Genomic DNA, 18,249 nt, shown 5'->3' on the forward strand with positions numbered 1-18,249 from the left:
ATCGAGAATCGTCAGACCAGGCAACATTTTTCCAATCTTCTATTGTTCAGTGTTGGTGAGTCTGTGAACTGTAGTCTCAGTTTCCTGTTTTTAGCTGACGGAAGTGGGACCCGGTGTGGTCTTCTGCTGCTGTGGCCCATCTTCTTCAAGGTTGAACGTGTTGTGCGTTCAGAGATGGTATTCTTGGTTGTAACCAGTGGTTATTTGAGTTCCTGTTGTTGACCATTCTCTTTAAACCCTAGAGATGGTTGTGCGTGAAAATCCCAGTAGATCAGCAGTTTCTGAAATACTCAGACCAGCCCGTCTGGCACCAACAACCACATCACGTTCAAAGTCACTTAAATCCCCTTTCTTCCCCATTCTGATGCTCGGTTTCGACTTCAGCAAGTTGCCTTGATCACCTCTACAAGCCTAAATGCACTGAACTGCAGCCATGTGATTGGTTGATTCGCTATTTGTGTTAACAAGCAATTGAACAGGTGTACCTAAAAAAACGGCCAGTGATTGTATGTAGTGGGGCAAATAATTCTTTTTTTAGTTTGATCTGAAATGAAACAATGACTCAGAGGGATACATTCAGCCTTAATCGTCGGTTTTAAGTCGGTCGGGAACCGCCCTGTGTGGAACTGATGAGTAACAGCAAAACGTCATCTGAGCCCAGTGGAGTTGAATTTGTTTACAACGAAATATCTCCGATTGGTTGTATTGGTTGAACACCCAGTTACTTGCAGATGTATTCTTTCTTCAGATGAATCAGTTGAAATACGTCTCATAATGAAATCTAAACAACATGTTGCAAAACTTGTATTCAAATAAGAATTGAGGAAACATCTATATTAGCTAAAGAGGATTTGAACTGCTTTAACTTCCACTACAAACCCAGTCAAATGTAGTTAATTGCTAAAGACGAACCTCAGTTATTGTGTCATTTCAGATTCACTGTACTAGAATAAAGACTGACTTGAATTGTTTCTGCATTTATGATATAATTAATCAAGTTGTCACGAATGTGGTGTGTTTTTTTTTAAAACAGACAAACAGAAAAAAACATTTACGTGTCATTTGAAGTGAAATCAGACTTCCTTTTTCTAATCAAGAACTTATCTGTTCCATCTTCACATATTCAGTGTATATTGAGGATATATTCAGTATGAATCTAATCTAAGCTGAATGATAGATATATTGAAAAAACTGTGTTTCTGGGAACAATATTGTGTGCAATCTGATTAATGCAGGGAATTCTTAAAGGTACAATTTCAACCCACTAACTCACCGTGCATCTGAGGCGCAGCTGCTTTTTGAAATCTGATGCCGCTGACGGTCGCTGCAGAGCGCGTGCTTTCTAGATATCTTTGTGCTTGTCTTGGCCTGCATTTAAGCATTCTTCTGTTTGCATTTCACAACGTATAAACACAACAACAACAACAAAAATTTAAGTCAGACATGGCAGTTTCTCGTTTACATTGAAAAACTGCATTTATATTTCTGCCAGTAGAGAGATGAGATCAACGGGGTCTATTCGTGGTTGAAACCACGTATCACACGAGTCAGCCCACTATCCACGTCCTTGAACCGCCATGGCAACTTTTTATTTATTTATTTTTCTCTGTAGATTGAAGTGATTTCACCCATAGATCCTCCAAGCAGTCTCATCAGTGAACGTTGTGTAAGGACAGACAGAGACACAAAGGACTGGAACGTCCTTAAAATGCAGCGTCATCATTCAGTTTCATTCGCGTATGAATCCTCGGCTCTTTGTGCCACACTCTCAGGTCAGCGAACCCCTCTGACCCTGATCCGGTGCAGGCTGTCACCGCCAGGCTTTTGTGTTGCTGTTCAGTCCGATTCTTTGACTCACTGTCAAATCTGATTGCAATGGGTTTTTTGATTGTTCGGTGTCTGTGACGTCCGATGGTCAGCAGCAGAGTGAGAATGCAAAGCAAAGCACGCCACACCTCTGTCTAATTCAGTACTCATCGTGAGCTACGTGTAAAAACAGTGAGCAGTTTCCAGATCGATTGGAAAGTGTGCAGGAGTCAGTGCACTAACCTTGTTGGTTGAAACTATTTAAGCTATGTGAGCAGGAAGTGTAGTGTCAGTCTGATAGCTGCTCGCACGAAGGGGAACCTAAACATGCGGTTAAACTCCTTCATATGAATTGTTAAGATCTAAAATAGCTCCGTCAGCAGCTGTATCGCCTTAATGTGTTGCGTTTGTGAGATAATGTTCAGCTTCGCTTCACAGACCCATCCTCTGCTCTGCTGCTGCCTCCAGGCTGAGGCCGGACAGGTTTATACCTGACACCCGAGACCCCTCCTCCCCAAAATAAACCTCTAGTGTTCTTCTTCATGTGAAGATGAGACTTTTGGTTGGACCACCACTTTGGTTTAAATTAACATAAAGACACGAGTCTGTGTAAGTGCACTCAAGGTTCGAATGCTAATGACCGAGGTGATCCCATCACGTTTCCTCTTGCACCACTGCGAGACTCATGTTTGTGGTTCGGAGTCAAATGCCTTCATCGTACTTCCTTAAAAACAGAATGGTAGCCTCTTGCAGGTCTTTAAGTCTTGTATGTTCTGTTTCTGAAATGAGTGGAGTTATTCAGTTTGTGCATAAAAGCAGAAATTACATTTCACTGTGAGCAGCGGTCTAGTAGCTTCTGCATTTGTGGACTAAAGTTGTAAATAGGACCCCTCTCTGACTTTTCCAGCAGCATGACGTCCGCGGTGACTTTGGAGGACGCCCTGTCCAACGTGGACCTGCTGGAGGAGCTGCCGCTCCCGGATCAGCAGCCATGCATCGAGCCCCTCCCCTCCTCGGTCATGTACCAGGTCAGTGGCGATGGCTTCATTTGGTCCATTGACTGTATGATTTGGCCACTGAACAAGGACTCATCTATGCAGACTTCCTCTTCCTCTTCCTCTTCCTCTAATGCTTTAGATACACAGGTTCTAATTTTTGTGATAATATTACGAAGCGTGAGGCGTTACATCCGAATACGCGTGCAGATGTAAACACTGTGTGCACTATATAGAGAATGAACTTTGATGATTCGCGAGGGAACCTACTTGGCCACAGTAGCTCAGTTGCACGTAAAAGAAACAGTCTTAAAAACCAAAGTAAAAAAAAAGGTAAAATAAGATTCAAATTAAAATGAAAAATAAGTATTATCTAGTACAGTGGTTGCCAACCTTTTTTCCTTGGGGCCCCCCTACTTGTATCTAAGAAAAACAGGCCCCCCCCCACCCTATGCAGCCTGAACTTTTTTTTCTGAAAACCAAAAACAACTGTAGATTTTATTCTGACTCTAAATTAATATTAGTTGTTTTTGTTATTTAAGTCCTTTGTTTGCAGTTAGGACACATTCTCCCAGCTTCAGAAATGTAGTCTCTTTCCGACAACAACTTTAAATGATGCCTTCATAACAACTCAGAAATTCTGTCTTCCATCTCGGAAATTTCAGACTTCCAGTATCATAGTGTTCATGTTACAGGTTAACTCAGAGCAAAAAAGAAAGTCTAGTATATTGTCACCGTTCGTTGAACATTAAAATATGTGCTGCAGCTATTTTTTATTGTAGAAGCAGTAATTTCTGAGTTTGACAACTTAAGGCTCATATTTCCCAGGTTGTCTTGAATGCAGCTTCAGCGGCAGCTGGCTCTCAACCATACTTTTTAAGACCCACCCTACTTCTGACTGAATAGTGATGTTAGTTTGGAGAGGGTCGGTAGGGTAGTTATTCCGTTGGTAGACGAACTCCATTGACTGCGCCAACCTGACAATATCTTTTTTTTTTTTTTTTTATTGTGATCAAACACCACATGCTGGAGTTCAGGCACTGTGCCAGAATAAAACTGAAAACTCATGGTGAGGCTAAGTTTTGGTGTGAACCATGTGATCTCTGGGTAGGGCGCGGAACCTAGCTTGGGAACCACTGCTTTAGTTACATAAAATAGCATCATGACAAGTTACATCTGTGGGGTACGTGGATGAAAAATACAGAAATTATTGCAGTTCTAATAAAAAGACTGGGAGTGTGTGTGTCTGCTAGGAGAATAGAATAAAAACAAGGTAGACACAAGGTTTGTAATCTACTGTAGCTTTGGGTTTAATTCTATAAAATAATGGGTCCTTATGTTAGAGTCAGGGTCCATTGACATGTCGCCGAAGACTTTTTGACCAATTATTATATAAGTTGTTTCTATGTGAAGTTAAGGAGACAAGAAATATAACATGAATCGGTAGGTGGATGTTAAATTGATTGGGATCCTGATTGGGAAAAATGTCACTCATGAAATGAATGTGAGCATTTCTGAATATTGTGCATTTGCCTGATATCTGTACTGATGTAAAAAAATTTTGTTCTCCACCTTCCCACAGCCCAACTTCAACACCAACTTCGAGGACAGAAATGCCTTCGTCACCGGCATCGCCAGATACATCGAGCAGGCCACCGTCCACTCTAGCATGGTACAGTGGGGCTGTCGCACCTCTGATAAATGACTCCGTTATATTAGTGCTACATCAGTGCTGTGTTCTAGGTGCTAGATCTCTCGCTCTGTCTTCCACAATGACTTGTAGAGAAATCTAAAATCTACCAAAATGGGGTCAGTAGCTGGTGAGGGAACATTTGGTTTCATCCAGCAGGCATTGGGATCAAAGCCCAGAAACGGATGCTTTGGAGATGGGATAGGAGATGCAGGCCTTTGTGTCTAATTAGTGAGGGATAATTACTCGGGGTCTGAATCAAACACCACTTTGTGTGGATGCAGGGCTTGAAAGCACTGACGCACTTCCCTGTTACCCACTGGGAATACACGGTCACAAAAGAAGTGCAGTTACTTATCTTTTGTTCTGATATATATGTTTTGATATAAGGCTGAAAATGTGCTAGTTTGGAATTTTATTGTTGTTTTTTTTTTTTAACTGAATGAGTGAGTGGTTTTGTTTATTGCTTTAGAATGACATGTTGGAGGAGGGGCAGGAGTATGCCGTCATGCTCTACACCTGGAGGAGCTGCTCACGTGCGATACCACAGGTAATCACTGTCTTTCTGGTACTGGCGTGACCTGATTGAACAAATAAGTTCATGTGTGGATTTGACCAACTTTATATGGGCTGATATTGTGTGATTTGCTAGAAACTTTGTTATTTTGTTTAGTTAACTTGCTATAAACATGAAAAATTAAAGTATCTTGGTCAACAAACCCTTTATTAAATATATATATATATATATTTTTTCTTCTTCTCTCTCAGGTGAAATGCAACGAGCAGCCAAACCGAGTGGAGATCTACGAGAAGACGGTGGAGGTCCTGGAGCCAGAAGTCACAAAGCTGATGAATTTCATGTACTTCCAGGTATCGTGATGCACTTAATCACCAGAGGCCGTGATGATGGCCTGCTGCAAGAACCCTAATTCATAAGCCCTTTTGATTTTCATCCAGCGCACTGCAATCGACCGTTTCTGCGGGGAGGTCCGTCGCCTGTGTCACACCGAGCGCAGGAAAGACTTTGTCTCTGAGGCGTACCTGCTGACCCTGGGGAAGTTCATCAACATGTTCGCTGTGCTGGACGAACTGAAGAACATGAAGTGCAGCGTCAAGAACGACCACTCCGCTTACAAACGGTAGTCGCGCTCTTTACCAGTTGCATGCGTTCACAAAGCTTGTTGCGACTCTGGACACTGGGTGGCAGCATTAGTCAGCCCTCCAGAAAACCTGTGTGAACAATATGTGTTACACCAACCAACCCTGCTTCCCTTGGACTTTGTTTATATGAGTTGGTTTCAGTGCAGGAAGAATACATAGTATTTATACAGGAGTGGATAGAGCAACGAATGTAAAAATGTGTTAATTCGTTGTTTTTGGCATTTGCGGTTGACATGGATGCTCATATTCTGACAATAATAGCCCAGTTAGAACAACGTAACATCTACACTGGGAACAGATTGGCTCAATTAGAAGACATTTTCACTCTTTCTCTTCAGAGGGCTAGTGTAACCTTTTGATAATCTGTTCAATCTCTTATATTTGTAGCAGATTCTACATGCCACATGAAACATGCCAAAAAAAGTTCTTCTCATTTATAGTTTGAAGTTTGTATACACGTTCAATACCAGTCAAAAGTTTCATGTTATTGACTCTTTTGTCCTTTGATACTGAACGATTTGCATAATGTCAAGGCAAGTTCTAGTGAGCTTAAAATGTTTTTTTTAAGGACATTGACTGTGGACCTACAGTACAAGTCAAAATGTAACATCTTCTCATTCAGTTGATCTTCTTTATTTTCTTCATTGTAGCTTAAAAGTGAAGATCTGGATTCATGTAGTAAACAAAAAAGCGTTAAAATACCAGCCTTTTACTCAAAAAGATAAAGTTTGATGAAAAACTTTTGACTGCTACTGCATATCATGGAGAATATTAATGTAGATTGCCCCGGATCTAAAAATATACATCACATCACATCACATTGTTCATATTCAAATGTGTCAGGACTCAGAAGCACTACACAGTATCAGAATCAGAAAAACTTTATTTATCCCTGAGGGGCAATTAGGATCAAAAAGAGCAAGAGAAGAAGTAAACAGAGGTGTGTGGGTTTGTCACACGTTGCAGATTGTGCCTCCCGTCTCCACCTCTGACACTGACAGATGTTTGTCTGTCTTGATGTTTGTTCTGTGATCGTGTTTTTGCCTTAAAAGAAATTCACTAAAGTGCTTTTTCTTGTTCCGCTCAGAGCCGCTCAGTTTCTCAGGAAGATGTCAGAACCTTCCTCCATTCAGGAGTCTCAGAACCTGTCCATGTTCCTGGCAAACCACAACAAGATCACACAGGTTGGTTGGACGTGTGTCCCGTACTAAAGGCCGAATCATTTTCCACACTCTCTTCATTTGAGGTTTTCATGATTTAGAAACAAAATGATCTAAACGTCCACAGCGTTGTTGAGGATGAGGCTAATTAGGGCTAATTAGGGTATTACCAAAAATATATATCATGGTATTTTTCAAAATTCTGACTGTATCACAGTATATCACACATTTTCTACTGGTTGAGGGAGGAACTAATGCAGTAGATCGACTGAGGATGGACTGTTTTACTGCGATGATGAGGAAATCGAGGGACATTTACAGCTCAGAGATTAAAGAAAATAATTAATGAACTGTTATCAGAATCAGAATTACTTTATTGTTCCCAGGGGGGAATTACTTTTCGTTACAGCAGCTCCGACTCAGAGGGAACCAGTGTTAAGAACAAAGAGCAATGTGGCAATAAAAACAAGTTAGAGAATGTAAAAATAATACAAATATATATAAATGACAAGATGTGCAAGTGTAGGTGAACCTGTGTTCCGAGTTGTTGCTCTACAGTGACATTGAATATGGGGCACTGCACAGCGGGGGAAAATTATTGCACATGGTGAGAATATATAAGGAAATATGTACAAGTATATGAGGATAATAAAGGGAAGCATGTGTTATAGCAGAACCTCAGTGTCAATATAGTTATAAACATAAGTTATTGCACATATTAAAGACCAGAGTCTCCTTGTATACAGGGAATATGTACTAGTATATGAGAGGAAGTGAACATGAGTTATTGCACATTATCAGTATAAATATGTCTGTAAATAAATATGGGTTGTGCACCCTCAGATGGGGGAGTTGTCCAGGCTAACAGCCACAGACAGGTATGGTTTCCTGTGACGCTCTGTGGTGCATCGCGGTGTTGGTGGTGGTTATCGAGGTGAAATGAAGACAATTATGGTTTCATTTATTTTGACATATTTAAACTGCTGCAATGACGATAGCAGCGTGACTGGCTACCGTAATAACTGTAGTCTGCTCGAAACATTTTTTTCCTCATTTATAAAAAGCTGAAATTGGGGACATATTTGGAGAGAGACATAGTCAGGAGACACAGCATCCAAAACGGGTACTGTCCTCAGAAATCAGGGACATCTGGTCAACCTAAAATAAAACAAACAAAAAAAACCCACAAAGAAACAACACGTTTTGCCACAAGTCTTCTCGTTCTGCTGCTTCATTTTTCGGGCTTTCCATCTTCACCACGCCGCCTCACAGTGATGTAGTCGCACCATTGAAAATGGTATTTGGTATGAAGCAGTATACCACCCAGCCCTAAGGCTTATGTCACAGAGTGACATATTATGACTATTATCATAATGGAAAACTCAGGTGAAAGTTCAGGAGAACCTTGCAGAGTATTGAAATAACTCATCTTTTGCGTATTGTCCACTAGTCTTTGCAGCAGCAGTTGGAAGTGATTAACGGATATGAAGAGCTGCTGGCCGACATCGTCAACCTGTGCGTCGATTACTATGAGAACAAGTTGTACCTCACTCCCAGTGAGAAACACATGCTGCTCAAAGTAAGTAAAGCGCCGCAGCTGTAAACGGCGCGTCACTCTCTCCCAGAACCACTTATTCGAAACGATTTAACCTTGTTGACAGTAATGGACATGCTTTAAATAACCACCTCTCCACTTCCACAGGTAATGGGCTTTGGCTTGTACCTCATGGATGGAAACAGCAGCAACATCTACAAGCTAGACGCCAAGAAGAGAATTAACCTCACCAAGATTGACAAGTTTTTCAAGGTATGAAAGAGTGTACAACATTTTTGTTCACAGTATTTCTGTTGGTCTTTCATAATAAGCACTATTCACAGCCCTGCTGCTTTTTTTTCCTATTCACTGCCTAATCATCAGCCTTCCTTTATGTTTGAATTTGATTTCAGGTTTGATCAACAGTAGAAAGTATAGAATAAAAATCATGTACAAGAGGGACGATTACAAATGGTTCATGTGGGCATCGTTCATTGTTTGCCCGTGAAATTAAATGCTTTTTTTCCCCCTCCTTTTATTAAACAGTTTCAGTGAAGCAAATTTATGCTGCCGTGTTTCCGCTGTTTAATGCGATGCTAATAATATGCATCTGTGTGCTCTTGATGTCCACAGCAACTCCAGGTGGTCCCTCTGTTCGGTGACATGCAGATTGAGTTGTCTCGGTACATCAAGACCAGCGCTCACTTTGAAGAGAACAAGTCCAGGTGAGAGGAGAACGCTTCCGTCTCCGTGACACAGCAGGGGCAGCGTCAGATACACAGAACTACAAAATTACAAAACGGATCTTTTAGAAGTGTTATATAGTCACAGCTGCCAATGTAGAATATACAGTGTGTTTTACACTTTCTGAATTTCTTGTGCTCGTCAGCAAATTAAAATTATTAAGTCTGATAAAAACCCATTCTAATGTAACAGTCCTACACTAGATCCTTCTTCATGACCGTTCTGATGATCAGTTTATGTTGCATCAGAAAAACCTTTTTGGAGGATGTGGTGTGTTGGTGCTGTTAAACTGTACACCAGGCTTGAAATTTGACCTCATCCACTGCTTCGGTTTATGATCTAACGCCTGCAAAATGAATGACAGCCTTGTCAGCATCAGCTGGACCCTGGGTTTAGTGCTAAGTGATGTTATTTATACTTCTTGTTACTGTGTGAAATGTGCATGCTTCTACCCTAAGTCATATTCTCATAAGGTGGGTTAGTTCATATATATTAGTTTGATATGGATCAATCAGGCTGATGTTATTAAATGTCCTTATGTAGTAACAAACCATTTTGACTGCCAGTGTGGTTAACGTCTTTTATGACAGTAAATTAATAGATGGATGGATGGATGGATAGACAGGTGCTTTATTCATCTCTAACTGTGAAATTTCATAGGTGCAGCAGCAGTGTACAGGTACTCAACACCGTACATAATATATAACACAAAAAGAAATATTTAAAAATAGAATAGAATAGAATAGAATAATATATTATTTTCTTGCAGCAGTGGAAAAAAGTGTAGCAGCAGTGGTAAAGCAAAACATGTATTGTAGAAAAAAAAATTATATACAGAGTACTTAACAGAATTATAAAGTAAGTGAATTAAAATAAGTGAATAAAAAAAAGGTGGAATTAAACAGATGTAATTGGATGTAATGAGGATGTAATTATCTTGTTTCTTTCTTTTTGTGAGGCTCATGTTTCACTTAATATCAGCAGCTACCCTGAGGAGTGAAAGACAAATGAGTTCAGTCTCATCACCTTAAAACTGAACTCAGCTCTGTCTCTGTCTGCTTCTTCTCCATAAAGCCTTTTGTTTTTGTTCCTGTCAACGCCGGCTTGTTTTCTGTTCGATAGCCAGAACATATCCTTACATTCTACTAACTCGGCTCCATTCCCCCGTCTTCAGGTGGACCTGCACGTCCATATCCAGCAGCCCCCAGTACAACATCTGTGAGCAGATGATTCAGATCCGCGAGGATCACATGCGCTTCATCTCCGAACTGGCTCGCTATAGCAACAGCGAGGTTAGTATGGAAATCCTTTGCGTTTAAACTGCAGCACTCAGGCTCTCTGCTGTTGAGAATAAGTCATCAGAGGGATATAAGGCTGTCTCTGGAGCAGTCATATTATGGTAATATATTGCTGAAGTGCGGTTTGGGGCATTACATTCATGCCTTCACTGCTACCTCACCTTTAGAATAAAGAAACATATGCTCCATCCTCTGTCAGGTTATTTCATCTGACAAGTGAGCTCTTTCTCAAGTGGTGATATAAGAGGCTTTTTTCCCCTGTGGATTTCCAGCGGCCGTAATTCAGTGATTATGATGGAAATGTAACTGACTGACGTGTGGATCTCATTTGCTCTGATGACAGAAAAGTTGAGAGGATGAAAAATAATTTCAATGGAGCAGTTTTTCTCCTGAATTTTGACATTTTGCGCTGGCCCTCGTTTACAGTTTCCACTCCAGTTCTCTTTTGTGAGAAAGCCAGGATTGTATGGAGTGGGCGCTGAGTGTCTGTGCATTTTTTTCGTTTGCGTCTGTGCAGGTGGTGACTGGATCAGGGCGCCAAGAATCCCAAAAGACCGACACCGAGTACAGGAAGCTGTTTGACTTGGCCCTGCAGGGCATGCAGCTGCTCTCCCAGTGGAGCGCTCACGTTATGGAAGTGGTGAGGAAGCGCACATTGCACAAAGCACATATTACCTATTTATTGATGACTTTGGACTGGGCATTTCTATTAAAAAAAAAAAAAACCTTTTGTTGTCCTCAGTACTCCTGGAAACTGGTTCATCCTACTGACAAATACTCCAACAAGGAGTGTCCCGACAACGCCGAGGAGTACGAGAGAGCCACCAGATACAACTACACAAGCGAGGAGAAGTTTGCCCTGGTGGAGGTTTGTACACATACAGTACATGCATGCATTATGTCCTTTGAAATCACAGCAGCCCCGTCATCCTCTGAATGTTGTGCTTCTGGCAGGTGATGGCTATGATAAAGGGGCTGCAGGTGCTGATGGGACGCATGGAGAGCGTGTTCAACCACGCCATCCGTCACACCATCTACTCGGCCCTGCAGGACTTCGCTCAAATCACCTTGCGCGACCCGTTGCGACAGGCTATCAAGAAGAAGAAAAATGTCATCCAGAGGTACAATTAACAACTTATTACAAGAAATGTATCCTCATGGTCTGCACTCACAGATGTTCCTGCAGAGGGTTTGCACTGACCACACACGGTGGAATGTAGCAGTAAATACATGTGAACAGGAAAAATGTGGCTTATCAGATCAAATTATGGACAATTGAACTCGACAGTGATCAGTACAAACTAGTATGGATTTGGGAAAGTGGATTAGCCTCAGTCTCAGGTAGTTTGTTAGTTTCAGGTCATTTCATTAATGTAGCTAAATAAAAGATGCTAACGCTCAGAGCTTTACTGAGAAGTAACGTTAGCCATACAACACTGTAGCGTCCGTCTTGACGTTAAAAGGATGATGAGGAGTGATCACAAATATTCTGTTTATTGTTTGTAATTTATTATTGGAACTGAAATTATTGAAGTTACTGTCGGGCGTAACTACGCCAAAACAACAACATCCACAAACTTATCTGACAGCCCTCCAGAACGTGACCTAAGAAGTAACTTAAGGTACAACTTCATCAACAAATACAGCATAAATTAATATTACCTGACACTTAATGTGAACCACGGTTGTTTCTTCTAACACAGCGATCCATTTACGTCTGTTTTCTTTAGCAGTCAGAGATATCTGTAAAAATATATCTGCGGCTTATGTGGCTAGTCTGTCATGTTTTGCCCCTCAGTGGCCACTTCGCTGGCTGTGACGTCACATGCGTACCCTCTATGTGAACCTGAACTCCCCACCAGTCCTTCAGGACTTAAAAAGCTACTTGGATGAGTGGTGAAACATTTCCAAGTTCTTCTTAACATTTTTGGATACAAGAAACCAAGCAAGCACACTGGGAAAATTGTCAGTTTACACGTGATGATAAGCGATTGTGCTCCAGTAAACCTCTGCCCTCATGGAAATTGTTGCGTTGTACAATAAATAGAATCTTGCTGAGATGCCTTTAAGCAAGACTCACTGCATTTTTTTTTTTTTGAATTGTCATTTTTCTACAGCGTCCTCCAGGCCATCCGGAAGACGGTCTGCGACTGGGAGACCGGGAGGGAGCCTCACAACGACCCCGCCCTCCGTGGAGAAAAGGATCCAAAGGGCGGTTTCGACATCAAGGTTCCTCGCCGCGCCGTGGGCCCCTCCAGCACACAGGTCTCGCCTCAGCACCAACACAATTTTAATCTCTCTTAATCCTGCCCTTCGCCTCCGAGGTTTTATCAAACCAAGGTCTGTTAGTTCACATTAGCCAGGCTTCATACGCTCGCTTTACCTCTTCATCACAGCTCAGGTTTGTCGCTGTCAAGGTTTAATCACTTCTGGAAAAATGGGATAATACGAGTCCGTGTGTTTCAGAGAAGGATGCTCTGCCACAGTATTCTCTTCCGTGTTGCGTATTGATCGCTCCTCTTTTCAATCTCTCTTCTCAGAGTGTACTTGTGGCTTTTCTCTTTAAATCCATACTCGCCGTGCGCTGCTGAAAAGCAATCATGCCTCCAATTATGTTATGTATATAGCACATGCTGTTATTTAGTAGTAGCATTCGTTATGTTGCATAAACCCCACATTTGTCAGCTTAGAGATCCGTTCCAAGAACTAATCTGTTTTCCAGGTGCACGACTATAAAGCCCGGCTCACAGTGATGTGTAGATCACCTTTGACACCCTCCCACTCTACATGCAAACGAAAACTGCATTGATTTGTATTCAATCACGCATTATTTATGATTGGGAGATACGTGTGGTTTGGTAACAACAGGTACGGCCTCAGCGCAGAGTGACGTGTTAATCCCTTCAAACTAAGATTTATTTCGTCTGCTTATTCATGCCTGAGGAAATTTTCCATTTTATGGATGCAATTCTCTTAATATTTGCCTCATCAATCATGTAGGGTATTATTTCTCCCTCCTGCAACTCATCTGCTATTAATCAGAATGTTAATTTTTAAGCCCTCGTCTGCAGATTAACGCTGTTGCTTGCTGTGTGCGTCACTCCCAGTCAGCCAACAACTGTTTTCAGTAGAGAGTATGAAAATACTGTTTTTGATGAGATTATGCTCTCTTGCATATCAACTACCACCACCTGCAACGTAACGATGACAGTGTTTCAGGAGAATTTGCTGTGTAGCTAGATTTGTCCATTTGTTCATTGAGTCTCCGTTGTTTCATATACAGCTCTACATGGTGAGGACCATGCTGGAGTCTCTCATTGCTGACAAAAGTGGCTCAAAGAAGACTATGCGCAGCAGTCTGGAGGGCCCCACCATCTTGGACATTGAGAAGTTTCACCGCGAGTCCTTCTTTTACACACATCTGCTGAATTTTAGCGGTGAGAAGAAACGGTGGCGTGACCTCGAAGCTCCTGAGGAACCTTTGAAAGTTGTATGACAGCTGATGTTGTGTTGTTGTGTCCGCCCTCTCTTACACACAGAGACCTTGCAGCAGTGTTGTGACCTGTCCCAGCTCTGGTTCAGAGAGTTCTTCTTGGAGCTCACTATGGGTCGCAGGATCCAGTTCCCCATCGAAATGTCCATGCCATGGATCCTCACAGACCACATCCTGGAGACCAAGGAAGCTTCAATGATGGAGTAAATCATGTCTTTATGTTTTTGTTTCAACAAGAAATTGTGGAAACATTTATTTCTGCTACTCTCCAACACCTCTGACTGATTCCCTCCCATACATCTGAACAATTTAAGTGTTTGTCTGCCTTTCTGGGAACCGTTCTTTAGCTTTGCACCGTGGAGCCTCCATCTATCAGTAGAAACACAAAGTATCCAGTATAATTTTCTGGTTGAAAACACAAACACAACACACAGTGTCCGTCCGTGTCCTTTTCTAACTAAATGTAGTGCTTTCAGTTTGTGATTGAGATTATTGGTGGTGTGACTGGCCATGAGGTATGCAGCAACTTCAGAGGAAGTTTTTTTCGTATGTTGTGTTATCATAAAAAGAAAGAAAGAATGTTTGGATAAAATCCCAAAAACTGGGATTAACCGTAAATGTTTCCAGGTCTGTTCTTGTTCGCTGCAGGATTATTTTGATATGAGGTCTTTACATAAGCCATTAAGAATGTCCACTGGCAGGAATCATTAGTGTTGTAGTTATACTGAAACACACATTTAATTATATAGATAGGAAATAAAACTTGTATCATTTTGTAGTTGTGAATCGCTTCGGTGGAGAAGTTGTTCCTTGCATTCAGATGTGTTGATTTAATGCGTTTAAACCCTTTACATATCTGATAACGATAATTCTGTGCGCCACTTCTTTTTGACATTAAACACATTTTCTTCTTTTCCAATCTTCTGTCTTGTAATCTTGTTTTTGCAGACACACTTGCAGACATGCTTGAATCCAAAAGCAGGCACTTGGGTGTAACGCTGCTTCTTTAATCCCCTGCAGGTATGTGCTCTATCCCCTGGATTTGTACAACGACAGTGCACACTACGCCCTGACCAAATTCAAGAAGCAGTTCCTCTACGACGAAATAGAGGCTGAGGTAATTTGATTTTAATGATGTGATATTCCAGATTGACCACCTTAGCCTTTGTAAATATATCATTCTCTAAGTTGCTGTATCACAAACTCAATATGCACCAATCAGCCATAACATTAAAACCGCTGAAAGGAGAAGTTAATAACCTTGATCATCTTGTGACAATTCAGTGCCCTGCTGGGAAAGTTTTGGACCTGACATTTATATGGATGTTACTTAGACATGTAGCACATATTTGTTATGTTGTTGCATTCCCAGTCACTTTGTAACGGCATATGTAAACACAACTAAAGTAGCTAGAATGAACTGTTAATGAGTGTGTATGTTCAGCTGGAGTTAATGCAATAAATGCAAAGGTTGTGAAAATTTTTTGAGGTGGCATCTGTTGTCACTAGAATCTTTCCACATCCACATCAAATTCAGTCACCTGGTTACATCTGTGTTGCTAAACTTATTATGAGTGATTCGTGTTTTCCAAACCTACAGACATGAACTTCTGGTGTCATTTCAGGTGAACTTGTGCTTCGATCAGTTCGTCTACAAACTGGCTGATCAGATATTTGGCTACTACAAGATTCTAGCTGGAAGGTAGGTGCATCTTTTCGACATTTCGTAGTGTCCCATAAATAAAGATGTCATGGGTTCACCTGTGTTGTAATGCACTGACTCTCAATTATGAGCATTTAAAAACAAAGAAAAACGTTGAAGAAGTTAATTAACATGTCTGTGTCAATATGTTTACATGCACGTGAAAAAAATAATTATTGCCTTAATTCGACTTTAACTGGACAAATTAAGTGCATGTAAACACGTTGCTCCAGCTGAAATTGGAGTTGTCCTTATCCGATTAAGACACCCAGATAATATGATTGGAAATCTCCGGCATGTATACGCTTAGTCAGACTTAAACTGGACAACGCGTGTGCACATGTACCACAACAGCTGCGCTGGTGGTCAACCTATGAACATGGTATTAACCTGCTGACAAGACACGTATCACCACCTAGTGTGGAGGAGGAGGACATGTTCCTGTTGGTTATTTGATTGTCTCGTTGCATAAAACACAAACTGGGACAAGGACCGCATTCAGAAAAATCTAATTTTGTGCATGTGAACACACTGAGTGAAACTGAATTGTCCAAATGAATAAATTAATCCAGCTACACCTGATCTACTGCACCTTCCACGTGTTGCTATGAAGTTTGAATGAAAACTAGTTGCCAGACAAGAGCAGTAGAAATGGTAAAGAATAAATAAAGAAGATAAATACTTCAAAGCAGTTGTCAGTTAATGTAATTCACTATCATTATTCTATTCCTGACTTTCTACATGTTAAAGACACAATTGAAACTATACCTTCAATAACGAGAGTCAATGAGTTAATCTGACAGGGATGTGAGGATACATCTGACATATCTGATAATAAAAGGTTGATTACCTCTTGTTGTACTTTGACTGACTTTGACTCTGTGTCTGTTAAATTGAATCCCTCAGTCTTCTGCTTGACAAGCGTTTGCGAACTGACTGCAAGAACCAAGGGGCCAACATTCCCTGGCCGTCCTCCAACCGCTACGAGACGCTGCTGAAGCAACGCCACGTCCAGGTAAACGTAACGTACTGGTCCTGCATTTTGATCTTTCTGCCCTGGCTGCCGCTGAGTATTTTGCCTTCATGCTGCGTTTCTGAACTTCAGCTCCTAGGCCGCTCCATTGACCTGAACAGACTGATCACTCAGAGGATTTCAGCTGCCCTGTACAAATCTCTAGAGCTGGCCATCAATCGCTTTGAGAGTGAGGACCTCACCTCCATTGTGGTAGGTCATTTCTGTCCAGGGTTTAGTAACAATGCAGCTGTTTACATGATGACCTGTGAACATACTGACACTGTGTGCTTGGACTGAGACATGCTTGGGTGAGAAGTCGTGAATGTTTTTTTTATGTGTATCTCTTGGTTAAAGGAACTGGAAGGTCTTCTGGATATCAACCGCATGACGCACAAGCTCCTGAGTAAGTTTTTGACTCTGGACAGCTTGGACGCCATGTTCCGCGAGGCTAACCACAATGTGTCGGCTCCCTACGGCCGCATAACGCTGCACGTCTTCTGGGAGCTCAACTATGACTTCCTGCCCAACTATTGCTACAACGGTTCGACCAACAGGTGCGTTATTTGGGGGTTACCGCCTGTTCAGGTTCACACTCCTGCGGTGTTTAGCGTAGCTGTGCTGACCAATTTGTCGGTAAATGTTTGACATCAAAACAGGAGTTCGACTGCAATCTTGCTTAAATAGTTGCTGCTTCAGATGTTCATCACGTAGGACTCCAGAGGAGCGCTGCTGCAACAACAGCGATACATCACATACAATTCAAGACGTCTGAAAATGAAAACATGGCACTGGAAGGTCAAAATCGATCAACCCAGTTTTGAACAAACACTTGCAAATGTAAATGCAAATGCATGGAAATAATAGAAGCAAATCTGGACTACCAGCAGAACTGCCACCACCTAATCCTAGTGCCCTGGTCCTGTTTTTAAGGTCTTCATTATTATTACAGTTTAATGTGTGTTCTTTATACGCCAATCAGCCACAACATTATAACCACCTTCCCTTGTGCCTTCAAAACAGTTGTAACTTATCAGAAAGTGTGTGTCTGTGTGTGTGTATACACACACAAACACACACACACACACATACATGCATACGTGTGTGTGTGTGTGTGTGTATATATATATATATATATACACACACACATATATAACGGTCTGTTATTTTGTGAAAACATAGTGACAACTAAAGCTGTTGTAAGTGCCCATAACATCAGGCTTTAATTGTTTCTTCCAGTAACAGTAAAAGGTGCGAACTGTGCAGCAGAGTTTCTCATGCAACACGCTGTATCATATGCTGCTCTCAAGAAATCACTCGAACTGTTGTGTGAATTCAGTTACAGCCTTCATATTTTGTGCAAACAGACACATGTTCTCTGCTGTTGTGCAGGCCATGAATGTTCAATGCCTGATTTATTTCCATTTATTTTTTTTTTTTCCTTTTATTTTTATGTGCATATCTTAAAGAAACACAACTCTGCTGAAAGGGTGTGAATGTGCCCTGCCTCATTGTTGACATTACATGTCCTGTCGTCTGTGTGCTGCGTTCAGGTTTGTGCGCACCATCCTGCCCTTCTCTCAGGAGTTCCAGAGGGATAAGCCACCCAACGCTCAGCCCCAGTATCTCTACGGGTCCAAGGTCAGTGCATTTA

General features: G+C 41.5%; 1 protein-coding gene across 2 annotated transcripts in view; it reads left to right on the forward strand.

Annotated features, from left to right (window-relative positions):
- Positions 1-18,249, forward strand: part of cyfip1 (cytoplasmic FMR1 interacting protein 1) — a 33,291-nt gene that overhangs the window by 5,722 nt on the left and 9,320 nt on the right. Inside the window, exons 2-23 of one of the 2 annotated variants that reach the window (XM_047586228.1) lie at positions 2,714-2,834; positions 4,384-4,473; positions 4,964-5,041; positions 5,260-5,361; positions 5,449-5,630; positions 6,740-6,836; positions 8,263-8,391; positions 8,515-8,619; positions 8,980-9,071; positions 10,265-10,382; positions 10,906-11,028; positions 11,131-11,256; positions 11,343-11,509; positions 12,506-12,653; positions 13,672-13,825; positions 13,928-14,084; positions 14,902-14,998; positions 15,507-15,583; positions 16,490-16,598; positions 16,689-16,808; positions 16,953-17,152; positions 18,149-18,236. In XM_047586228.1, the coding sequence (XP_047442184.1) occupies positions 2,718-2,834; positions 4,384-4,473; positions 4,964-5,041; positions 5,260-5,361; positions 5,449-5,630; positions 6,740-6,836; positions 8,263-8,391; positions 8,515-8,619; positions 8,980-9,071; positions 10,265-10,382; positions 10,906-11,028; positions 11,131-11,256; positions 11,343-11,509; positions 12,506-12,653; positions 13,672-13,825; positions 13,928-14,084; positions 14,902-14,998; positions 15,507-15,583; positions 16,490-16,598; positions 16,689-16,808; positions 16,953-17,152; positions 18,149-18,236 (2,676 nt within the window). In that variant the 5' untranslated portion in view covers positions 2,714-2,717. The remainder of the gene's footprint in view (positions 1-2,713; positions 2,835-4,383; positions 4,474-4,963; positions 5,042-5,259; positions 5,362-5,448; positions 5,631-6,739; positions 6,837-8,262; positions 8,392-8,514; positions 8,620-8,979; positions 9,072-10,264; positions 10,383-10,905; positions 11,029-11,130; positions 11,257-11,342; positions 11,510-12,505; positions 12,654-13,671; positions 13,826-13,927; positions 14,085-14,901; positions 14,999-15,506; positions 15,584-16,489; positions 16,599-16,688; positions 16,809-16,952; positions 17,153-18,148; positions 18,237-18,249) is intronic. The other variant, XM_047586229.1, reaches the window with a different exon arrangement.

The sequence above is a fragment of the Mugil cephalus genome, chromosome 6 (genome assembly GCF_022458985.1).
Source record: "Mugil cephalus isolate CIBA_MC_2020 chromosome 6, CIBA_Mcephalus_1.1, whole genome shotgun sequence".
Lineage (NCBI taxonomy): Eukaryota > Metazoa > Chordata > Actinopteri > Mugiliformes > Mugilidae > Mugil > Mugil cephalus.